General features: G+C 40.1%; 1 protein-coding gene across 7 annotated transcripts; it reads right to left on the bottom strand.

Annotated features, from left to right (window-relative positions):
* Window positions 1-1,181: 1,181 nt before the first annotated feature.
* kynu (kynureninase) lies at window positions 1,182-12,250 on the bottom strand. Of its 7 annotated transcripts, XM_034151444.1 has the most exons (17): window positions 12,168-12,250; window positions 11,119-11,360; window positions 9,453-9,565; window positions 8,515-8,626; window positions 5,240-5,416; window positions 4,778-4,898; window positions 4,612-4,694; window positions 4,184-4,245; window positions 3,932-4,003; window positions 3,441-3,515; window positions 3,179-3,325; window positions 2,801-2,899; window positions 2,655-2,728; window positions 2,455-2,507; window positions 2,146-2,231; window positions 1,726-1,956; window positions 1,182-1,612 (listed from the first exon to the last, which is right to left on the bottom strand). In XM_034151444.1, the coding sequence occupies exons 5-17, from the start codon at window positions 5,406-5,408 to the stop codon at window positions 1,493-1,495; spliced, it is 1,392 nt and encodes a 463-aa protein (XP_034007335.1). In that variant the 5' UTR covers window positions 5,409-5,416; window positions 8,515-8,626; window positions 9,453-9,565; window positions 11,119-11,360; window positions 12,168-12,250; the 3' UTR covers window positions 1,182-1,492. The 7 variants fall into 7 exon arrangements, with proteins under 7 accessions (XP_034007335.1, XP_034007337.1, XP_034007339.1 ...); XM_034151446.1 differs by lacking the exon at window positions 9,453-9,565; XM_034151448.1 differs by lacking the exons at window positions 9,453-9,565; window positions 11,119-11,360 and having other exon boundaries at window positions 12,168-12,215.
* Between the last annotated feature and the right edge of the window lie 4 nt (window positions 12,251-12,254).

Raw genomic sequence — 12,254 nt, 5'->3', positions numbered from 1 at the left:
CATTCGGTGTGACACAGTTAGATGTTCCCTGGCATATGTGAGCTTTTTACCTCAGGTTTGGACCTTAAAATACACAGCCCAAGCACCTCCTAGTGAATGATACATAGTTTATTCTCGGTTTAACCTTGAAAGTGTGTGAGACAAAATAGCTTAGAGGTTAGAGTCAAAGACTGTGGCTCCATGACCTAACTATGAAACAGGGTTCAAAACATATCTATTTTGTTATTGAATAGGCCCACCACAAACCAAGTCCGTTCTGACCTCTAAAATACGTAAGTACACGTGGACGATTTAAAGTGTGCAGTAGTGTAGGAACTCTGCAGTCATCTTGGGAAAAATAAAAGGACAACATAAGAATGAGACATAAAAAAATCTATGTTAAACAAAACTTTAAAAGTCATAGTATAGTCTGTTAAAAATAGAGCTTTAGTATAGTTTGTTTAACATATTATGTAAAAAGTCATAGTATAACATTTCTAAACTGTGATTTATAAAAAATAAATCCGTACTATTGGTGACTTTATTCATTATTATTTTGGTTACATAGTCTCTAGAGTCTCTAGAAAATAAAGACGTCATTTTGAACATTACTGGTGACTGTTGACATTTTGATCAAATCAAACTTCTGAGATTCATCATCTGTCTAGTTATATGAATAGCATGCAAACCTTGTAGGCAATTGTATCACAATAAAATAACAATATGCTGACATCAGTTGTAGCCAGTGGGGGAAAGTACTGTACTTAAGTACAATCTTGAGGTACTTAACCTGTAGTTATGCTACTGTATGACATTTTAGAAGCCAGTAATGCAATTTTAACCCCACTACATTTATTTGACAGCTTTTGTGACTAGTTTTATTTAAGGTTTAGATTATTAGCTAAAGTAATAACAAACTTTTGAAACGCATCTGAGTACTTCTTCCACAAAAGCGATCTAAACGTTAATACTGACAACAACAAGCTTTAGTTATGACGTCAGTGTATAGTGTATCACTCTGAACTAAGTAGTGACACTCTGAACTAAGTAGTGACACTCTAGCAAGTTCCTGTCATAATGGGGAACATTTTTTATATAAGTGGGGACCCTTGTCTAAAAAGTTAGTTCTGGACATAATGGGGACCCTTATCTAAAAAAAATTACCATATTATTTTAACCATGTTAAAAGAAAAGACACCTGATCGCAGATGACTGAAATGACTTGCTTTATTGTGAACCTGTAATGCACCTGTGTGAAACTCCTTAGCACAACTCTTCAATCAATCCTGATCCATCACTAAAAGGTGAAACCTCTGTTGTCTGTATTTCATGTCCACGGAAGATAAGAGAAGAAGGATGACGACACCCAGGTTGGAAACAAGTGGCTTAAACCATCCAAACATATGTCTTAAAACATTTATTAAGATCCTAAACCTAGAGAAATATATGTTTAAGATCATAGGCTTGAGTGGTGAGTATGTGTGTGGTCAGAGTAGAACACACACCTCTGTGTTTATGTGCTGCTGGCAGTGAGAGCGTCTCGCAGAGTTTCTATGAAGCGATGAACGTCGGTGAAGGAGTTGTAGAGCGGCACCGGAGCGATCCGCAGCACACTGGGCTCCCTCATGTCACACTGAACAAAGACAAACATCAGAAACTCTTGATGCAGATTACTCCCAGATTCAAACTGATGTTGTGGATTTTTCCAGTACAAAAACAGTCCTCTAAAATCGTGTCTGTACTCACGGCGACTCCCCTCTTCTCCATCTCCTGGAAGACGGTCCTGATGGGGACGGAGAAGCAGAGCGACAGCTGGCAGCCCCTCTGCTGCGGGTCGGAGGGCGTGATGATGCGCACGTGAGCTTTGTGCGGCTGGGAGGCGTCCTCACGGAAATAATGCAGGATCAGAAACTCCAGGTACCCCGTCAGGAGGAGGGACTTCCTGCGCAGCTCCTGCATGCTCGTCATGTTGAACACCTGGAGGAAAGGGGAAATTATGACCAGGCTAATCACTTCTCAAGAAGACTATTATATCAGCTGATGTTCATACTGTTGACATGCAGTCAAATAGTTAAGTGTTGGTGCTTTTTACAGGACAATGACAATGTAACATCAACAATGAAGAAATAAAAAATGGAGAGCATATTTTTTGTTAAGTTATAGTACCTCCAGGCTGGCCTGCAGGGGGCACACCAGCAGGATGGGCTGGTTGGAGAGTCTGAAGCCACTCACACCGGGCTGCAGGTCCAACACTGAGGACACAAACACAGTCACAGTACAAATACAGTGGTTTGAGACAATTAAGAAAAACAAAAATGTGTATTTTTTTACATTAATAGTTATTATGGATAGAGAGCCAAAAAGGTATTGTAGATATAACACCCAAAGGGATCACAAGATGGCAGCATAAAACCATTTTAAAATCACCTCCCTGACATGAAAGGTTGATTGGAAGTTTGTATGTATTTTATCTACCGTTATTCATCCGGAAGCGAGTTTTCAGGTCATGTCCCCACCAGCCCACCAGCCTGCAGGACACGGGACAGAAGAAGAAAAGGAAGTTAAAAGGACATTTGTAGTATTTTTTATAATGTTATGTTTCTCCTTGAAGTTGCTTGTTATGCAATTTAACAAAGAATGATTGAAATCACAGCGTCGGAGGTGTCAGGACTCACGCAGGCTTGACAGTGTCTTTGTGTTTCTCGTGGATAAACGCCCCGGCTATCCCGCCAGCACCTGAGTTTATATACTGTGAGCAGACAGTCATTACTTTAGTATCCTCATGTATCTGTACTCTCATTTAAATCAGATGTCAGCTGACCTTGTAGGAGCACCAGCAGGCGAAGTCGACCCCCCAGTCGTGGAGCTTCAGCTCGACGTTTCCTGCAGCGTGAGCGCAGTCAAAACCTACAAAACAGCCCTGAAACACAGAGAACATTTGAACTATTTTAGATCATGCAGTGTTTTCTTTTCTATATATAATCTAACTTTGCAAAGGAACTAGTCACTAAATGCATGGCTAAATATTTCTTTTATAAATCCAGAGCACTAAAAAAAAAAATGTTCCCCCAATGTAGTGAAGCAAATGTAGAAAAATAAGCATGCAATGGAAATACTTAGGCACAAGTCCCTGAAAAATGATACTTAAGTATGTATTCCACAACTGATGAACATATACGTTCAGTACAGATTCTGATACCTTCCTGTGTCCGGCCTCAGTGATGGCGGCCATGTTGAACAGCTGTCCGGTGTAATACTGGACTCCGCTGAACATCACCACGGCGATGGAGTCTCCCTCCTCCTCGATCCGCCGCACGATGTCCTCCGTCCTCAGGGTCTCCTCCCCCTGTAGAGCAGCACCACAACCAGGAAGTAGATTTGAGTTTGTGTGCAGGCAAATGACAGGATGAATAACATCTGTAAATAATAATAATAATGTGTGAAGTTTGATGCTCCAGTACCGGCCTGGGTGAAATCAGCAGCATGCTCTTCTGAGGGTCGAACCCTCGCAGTCTGATCTGAGACTCCACTGCGTACTGAGGACAGGGGGGGCACAAAAACATGGTTTGGGTGACAATCATTAATTAAGAGATGTTTTCTGTATCAGTGACTCCATGCATTCAAGCTGTATTGAGGGAAAGGACTGTTGATTCAGATATTAATGGATGTTAAGGGCCCCTATTCTCCATTTTGGGATTTCCCCCTTTCCTTTAGTGTGTTATATAGGATGTTGTGCATGTAAATGGACTTCAAAGGCTAAAGTTCCCTACAGAGGGCCCCTTTAAAGCTGTTTAAACACAGTCAGCTTTATCCTTTGCTCTGGATTTAAAGTGCAGCAGCAGTTCTTTGTAGTAAAATCTGATTTAAAGTGCAGCAGCAGAGGAAGTATTTTATAGAAAAGTGGAGTTTTAGTGTCACACTGTGGGACTTTGACCTCTGCAGGTTTACTCACGTGGTCTGAAGGAAAGGCTTTGTCTTCCAGGAGGATTTTATGCCGAGTCGCTGTGGGTTTGTAGAAAGAAAGCTGCAGAATAATGACAGTATTGGTGTTGAAGTGGATTACATTGGATTAATGGATATCACATATAGGACACAGACTCAACTGGTTGACCTGCCTTCATTTTTACAACTTCTGACAATCTTTGGACAGGTGTTTATGCATATTTAATGCAAAAAGATCTTATGGAAAATTAGTGTATGTTACCAGTAGAAGATGTAGATTAACTGTCAGGCCGTTCATCAGAGCCACCTCCTCCGTTTTAGCTCCTGAAGAAACACAGAAGGGACTGTATTTGTTATTTGTTTGCTAAGATATGTATGATAAGTTTGCATAAAGAAATGATACTAATCTGGAAATCCTATGTGAGCCCACGATTTCATAAAAATCAAGTGAGGGTACACTATAGAGACACGTGACAGACATTTCAATATGAACTCGTAGCAACATAAAGAGAATGTTCCCTCACTGTTTTGAAGACCTACATGTGAACTTTGCACTCTGCAAACAGTGCAGTGACCTGAAGCTGCTGCACAGAGGAGTTATTCAAAACCAGTACGTATCTCATATAATATAATAACAGTGCTGCAGAATGGCCAGGCTTCAATTTGCAACAATTACAGTTATGTTCTCACCAACAACATTAGCCATGAGTTCCTCCATGGTGTTTTCAGCCCAGGCCCAGGGGCGAGGGCCTAAAACGTGGCCGTGGACCCCCCTATTAAAAGAGATGTTTTAATGCAATTTCACATTAAAATATATGTTATTGAAATTATTTTTGATAAATGAGAGTTGACTCACATTTTGGCCCAGTTCTCCAGTTCCTCTTCCAGATACTTCCTGGCCTTTTTGGGCTGAAGACCCAACGAGTTTCCCACCATGTAGATACACTCCTGACTGCCATTTACCTTAGAGAGGTCAGCTGAGAAAACAGGAAGTATTACAAATTATTCTCAGACTTTAAAAACTGTACAACTCTTCTGCTTTTCATTTCTGAAATACAATAAATATTAAATTAGTTTAAAAAATAAGTCTTAGTCAATATTCTTATATATATTTTACTTTATTTAATTTTTTTAGTGCGCATTTTTACTTTTACTTACTTACTTACATGTATTGAATACTAAAATGGAACAACTGTCAACCTGTTTCCTCCAGGATACTGTAAGTATTTCTGATCCAATGTTGAATAAAATATGTATACAAACACAAGAAGAAAATATGTAAATATACCAGCACTTTAATGCATAACTGCTTACTCACAGGGGGGCAGGTCAGCCACGGTGGGCAGCAGGAACTCCCCCCTCAGGGCTCTCAGAGGGTCCTGTTTGTCCAGGTGAGCAGCTACCTCAGCAGAGGTGGGGCTGCAGCCCAGAGAGGAGGACACTTTCTCCACAGTTTCCCTCGGAGTTAAACCCACAAACTGGTCCATTACTGCGCCTGCAGACACGGAACTCTTTAAAGTGAAGCATGGGGCAAAGGGAAGCTCTGTTGGTGGTGATTGGATCACTTCAATGAGTATAATCTGCAGAATGAAGGAGGTAAATAACTTTCTCCTGCCGCTCCTACAGTTCAGAAACACTACACTTTCGGGTTCCTGACTAACATGTGACTGAAGTAGCCAATCAGAAGCTAGGAGGACTTGCACTGAGGGAAACTGGGAGAGGTGTGCTGACAATAACCTGGCCCTCAACACAACAAAAACAAAATAACTAATTGTGGACTTCAGGAAAACGAAAGGCAACACACACACTCCCATCCACATAAATGGAACGGCGGTGGAGCGTGTGTCTAGCTTCAAGTTCCTGGGGGTCCACATATCCGATAACCTCTCATGGTCCAACAATACCACCAGTATAGTAAAGAAGGCTCACCAGCGTCTCTTCTTCCTGAGGAGACTAAAGAAAGATCACCTCTCTCCTCAGATTCTGGTGAACTTTTACCGCTGCACCATTGAGAGCATCCTGACCAGCTGTATCACAGCCTGGTATGGGAACTGCACAATGCTCAACAGGAAGGCACTGCAGAGGGTGACGAAAATCGCCCAACGCATCATCGGTGTCACACTCCCTGCCATCGAGGACATCCAGGGGATACGGTGTTTGCAGAGGGCGCACAACATCTTCAAAGACACCTCTCATCCTGCAAACTATCTGTTCGTCCTCCTACCCTCGGGGAGGCGCCTCAGGAGCCTCCAGTCCAAGATCAGCAGGTTCAGGGACAGCTTCTTCCCCAGGGCTGTTACCCTGTTGAACTCTGCCCGCTGACAGACTCTAGCCCATACCCACCACCCACCTGTTTATATATTTTACTGTCAATGCCGTTTATATTTGACTGTCAATGCCGTTTACACTGTAGGGAGACCAGGGACAGTTGGAACACGGGTTGGTTGTAACACCTTCAATATCTCCAATCACAAACAAGCTAGAGTGATGACACTCACTCTGCACATGCGCAGTTAGATGGTGAGATCGATGAGAAAAAACGGAGCCACGTTTGAATTTCTCGCGTAAGATATCGGCAAAAGTGTGTTTCTGAGGTAAAATATTAACTAAAATGATATGATGTATTTTTTGGATACTGTCTTGAGTTCAAATGTCTAGGAATCCAAACTAGTATTATTAGAATCACTGTTTTGTAAGCTACAAATATAACTAGCTAAATATGGGTCAAGCTAGCAATCAGGCAGGTTCACAGGGGGTGAAAGCAAGACTGGTGGTCCTGGGACGGTTGTAACGGAACGGTTGTAACATGGCACATTTACAATGATGGCTCATTTGCTTGAATGATCAATTGTTCATTCAAGCATACAGTTGTATTGATGATTGGTGTGCATTGTCCCTGTAAAAATAAACAGAATAAAATACTGTACAGTAGGCCTAAAGTGTGTGTGTGTGTGTTTACAGTATGTCAAATGTCAGAAAGAGGAAGACAGACAGGGGAGTGCCACTTGCTCTGCTGCAGATGGGCTCAAATTAAGTTCAGGAGGGCAAATCATTCAGGGAAGTGGCAAAGTCCCTGGATATATGCCATGTCACCCTGTACCGGTTCCATAAGAAGAGGCTGAGGTTGGAGAGTCAGACAAACCCAACAAGAAGCAGAAGATACAGGACTCATCTGATGAAGATGAGGCCCAATACTGCATTGTGTGCCTGGAGAGCTACTCCAGGTCCAAGGAGATCTGGCTGCAGTGTTGCTCCTGTAAAGCCTGGGCACACAAGGACTGCACAGATGGAAGTGCCTTTTACACCTGCCACAACTGTGAATCTGATTAATTCTGGTGTTCTGTTTTAAGTTCTGTTCAAGTTCTGTTAATTGTTCATTGTTTGTTGGAGGATGTGTGAAACCCCATTAAAATCTTGTTGCCTTAGAATTTGACTGCTTTCCCTATTTTTTGTCATGTAGTGTGAAAAAAGGTAACCGTTATTAACATGTTACAACCGTGCCTGGCATGTGCTACAACTGTCCCTGTACACAAGGACAGTTGTAACAGTTGAGTTTTTAAAAAAAAATACATTTTCCAACCTGTACTTATTTCATAAAAACATCTTAAATACATTGTTTCAGTAGCTGACATATTGATAATGTATAATATAGCAAAATGGCTATCCTATTGTAAATGGTTTTTTACTTATTGGGGAAAAACCCAAAAAGTGTTGCAACTATCCCTGGTCTCCCCTATAGATTAATCTGTTTATAGCCTATTTATAATTATTCTATTTATAATAATTCCATGTACAATTATTCTTACTATGTAGACTAATGCACTGCTATTTTGCACTTCTGGTCAGATGCCTAAACTCACATTTCGTCACTAGTACATGTACTACGTAATGACAATAAAGTTGAATCTGAATCTGAATCTGAATCTGAACTACAGAGGAAGACTCAGCACTGATTTAAGAGCTGCTGAAAGTATTTTACTAATAGTCTATAGAGGTGTTAATTACAACAACCTGTGCATAAATAAATATATATATATTAGAAAATTAACTAAAGTATGTGCATACAAAATTAATCTACAATATAAATGAAAACTGTCTTCTCATTATTTTATTTCACTCATTCTCTGTACTGTAAAGTATATGGTATATCCAACATGCATCTGTGTACAAGAATACTGTCATGCTGTTAATTAAAACCTCACATTAAATGCCATTAAAAAGTAAATATTGAATATTAAACCAGCTATCAAACAACCTGAGTTGAAATATGTCACTTAAATCCACAGTGCCCTCTATAATAAAACCCCCCACACATTATCCCATTAATAAACACTGCTTTAAAACAAATCTACTTTTTACCCCATTTTCAGTGATTTTCTTTGACTTTTAGAGATATTTTGTTGTACAATCTTCAAGTTTTCAATCTTTTTGAATGAATTGGCTCATGCATTCTCTTTTAAACTGTTTAAATTCAACTTAAATGATACATTCATACAATACAATCATGTAAAATGCGTTTACATTTACATTGCAAATGACTCTTCTTTAGTTCTCTGTGAAGAGGAACGTGTGATATATGAAGCAGAAACTCACGGTTTGCATAAGGAGAAGAGCGTCCTCTCCACACACAGATCCCCTCGGAGTGCCCTCTGCTGTGGGAATGCTCTTTGACCTCTCAGTGTTCAGCATCAGGTTAATCATTGTTCTAATGAGATAACAACTCAGATTATTAACAGGCATAGTCTGTTCTGTAACTCTGGATCAGTCTAATTCCTGGTTTCAAAAGTGCAACAGACAGGCAAAGAGACAGTTCCCCTTTTTTCATGCTTTCACTTCCATGTGTGAAAATCCAAACACACAGTGTGATATTCCACATGTGGTAATACAAATAAATATAATTACATTAATGGAGGGTTAAAACCCTGTAAAGCCCAAATATAGAAAAACCTTAGCACATTTTTTTTTGATTTAGTTTAAAAAAACAAAAAAACATTTACTGACTTTTTTAGGATAGAAGACTGGAGGTTCTGGGTTCAATGCTTATTGTTTGCAGGGATTTTTCAGGTAAAGAAAATCCAAAATAATCAACTCAAATAAGCGGAGAGAAGAGTTTTCTTTTTCAGACAAACTAATAAACAGAGCTAGCTCGGATGGACACTGCCTTGAAGACTGGATGTTGAGGGTTCGATTCTTATCATTTGCAGTGATTTTTAAGGTCCAAAACCCCAAATTGTCCAGAAAGACAACAGTTTTACATTAACATGTGTTAGTGGTGCAATTTCATGACATAATACACTATGACTTCCTCCACACTGTCTTTGTTTCGTACGTGTGACTAGTCCAATGAATCACAATCAGGTTTATTACAAAGTTGGTTTTCACATAAACACGGTGATTCAATTGTAAAAAAAGGAACTAAGATGTAAGGATTAGAATCGAACACACCCATACAAGAAATGTATAGCACACGTAATATGTGCAGTGTATTAGAATGTAAAGTGAAATAAACATTACCCTTTATATTAACATACCATTTTAAAGGATTTGGATTTGTGTTTGCAATGGATAGCCCAACGTTGGTATGCTCAGTGCCCTCTGGGCCTTACAGTAACGTTGCACTAGATGGCAGCAAAGTGTTTTTGATCTGAGAGAAGAACAAAACAAGATGTCTCAATAAAATATACTTTGAAATCATAAATATTGGGAACATAAATATGATATATCAAGTCAAATGTGAAATATTTAATGAAAAAATTCAAATATAGGTATGAATTTATGTTAAGTGGACTGATATTGTTTGTTGCTGTTTTGCTGTTATCTCCCACTAACTGTGTCCATATGTGCTCCTAAAAGTAAATGTTTCTCATAAATTGACTCTTTAAGCCTCTCTTGTTGTAAAAAGCAGCTGACCTCAGACATGACCTTCAGATAATCTGAAGATGAGACCTTCTGGGTCAAGCTGTTTGACCTTTGACCCCACTCACCCGCCCTCTGAGTTTACAGATGCTGCAGGAGTGTTTCTCCCAAAACAAATGTGAAGCGCTTTATGAAATGTCCACAAAGCTGGAAACCATGATTGAGCTTTCTCTGACATTTTATTTTTTAAGTGACAATTTGAATTCTGGATTTTTTTCTTTTAAAGGAGTATTTTAGTACCATATTATTTGTACTTATACTAGGATCTGAGTACTTCTTCCACCTCTGGTTAAAACATCATGTTTTTGAGTGTTAAGAAAGGCTGACTATGCAGTCGTGTGAAAAGTGACTCATGGAGTTTTTCAAGAATATGGCTGCAAGATGTTTGACGTGCATGTTCTCGCTTGTTTTTCTCACAGCGAAGAAAGACGTGTGACATCTGGAAGCTCTCAAGAGGCCGGACTGAAACTCCCCCCTCGACGTTTCTCAGGACACAAACATCAAAGCTGGCGGCACATAATGATTTCACTTACACACACACACACACACACACACACACACACACACACACACACACACACACACACACACACACACACACACACACACACACACACACACACACACACACACACACACACACACACACACACACACACACACACACACACACACACACACACACACACACACACACACACACACACACACACACACACACACACACACACACAGCAGCCTCTAACCAGGGGGGCTCTGCAGGAGGTTGGGTGATAATGCTCTGCTGAAAACACGCAGCGCAGGTGTTAAGAGGGTAAAAAATTACAGGATGAATTAAGGTTTTACTGCGGGATGACAGGGAGGGATAAACAAGGAGTTTCCCTTTAAGTCTACTGTGCATTCTGTGAGGTTTCTTCGAGTCATTTTGGCACATTTGTGTTGTTATATCTGCATCGTTTCTGAAACTGCAGCACATTTGCACCTGTCGGCCACCATACATTTAGCCTTTAAGCATTTAAAACAATGAATACGCCCACTCTAATTGAATATCTTGAAAGGAAATGGCAAGATTGTAATATTATTCCTAAGAGAAAGCAGACATATATGTGAGGGAATGGTGCATTTAGTATCGAGCATGTATTGAGAACTTCTTCACAATAACTGAGTGGTGGCATCAATGGCTTTCTGCAGGGGGAAGTTGTTGGTTTGAACCCAGAAAAATAAAATCAGGTTAAATAACTTGAACCCTGACTGATGCACGGGGTAAATATGAAGCTTTACCTTCTCAGGTGCACATCTGAAAGCTGCAGGCCTGAGACTTTCTCACGTCACTGGAGAGGAGTCTGAATGAGAAGGCGACGCAGAACACCTGCTGCTGCTCTCCACTCTTTATTTAGTGGAAAGGTATTTCTCTTTAGTCTGAGCAGCCTGCAGCACCTGATATTTACTGCCACCTCCTCTCCCCCCCTGCAGTCCCATGGACAGATGATGAGCTATCAGCGGTTCATATTCAAGGGGTTTTCCTAAGATTTGGAAAACACAAAATGCATAATTTGCATATCGATTTTCTGCTTATTTATTACAATTTGAGAAGGAAAATTAAGTAGAAACCCCTATATTGATTTTTGTGTTGTGTTATTAAGGAAGCATAATGTTTTTTTTGGTCATTTTTATGCTATAAAATGTGTGTATTCTTTGCTATATGCATTTCTCTGTAAATAATGAGCATTATATGCAATTAAAAAAAGAAAAGCATTAAATTGTGAAGATATGAGTCAAAACAGCTTTAAAATTAAACCCACGATTAATAACAATGCATCATTTGTTCCTCAATTTTCTTATTAGATAAAGTCACCCATTCACATGGCACAGTAATAATTAATATCATGTGCATCCTTTTTATCCTCATGTTCCTCTAAATTACAGCCTGGCTTGCTCTTACTTCCACAGATGCTGATATTCTGTATACACACAGTTACACACACAGTTACACACATCAGTGCAACACACTGAGTGCATACAGCTGCAAACTGAGAGGAGATATGTAAAGTCTGCTGCACTAAAATCCAAATGTTCTTTTTTTAATTTACACGAAATTCGAAAATGTTTCAAAATGTGTCAGAAGTTTGGCTTGTTGTACAGATGTAAACATGTGGCAGCATTCTCAGCAACACGTGTCTTTTAATAACTTTCATCTGATGTGATAACTTTCATTTCGCACACTTTCACGCATGGATCACGTGGTGTTATTTACGCTCAGACTTGACGCTTGTGACGCATCATTTAGTGATTTAAACGAATGTGACGGGGGGGGGGCACAGAGGACCCACCTATGGGAGCGGACTCCTCTGAAGTCTAGTTCCTCCTCCTTCCTCTCCTCCCGTCATCTTGCGCACTCTTCACATGGAACCCGCAGT

Source organism: Trematomus bernacchii, unplaced genomic scaffold, assembly GCF_902827165.1.
Source record: "Trematomus bernacchii unplaced genomic scaffold, fTreBer1.1, whole genome shotgun sequence".
Lineage (NCBI taxonomy): Eukaryota > Metazoa > Chordata > Actinopteri > Perciformes > Nototheniidae > Trematomus > Trematomus bernacchii.
Note: the sequence above shows the minus strand (reverse complement) of the source record. Positions and strands in the feature narration are given on the sequence as shown.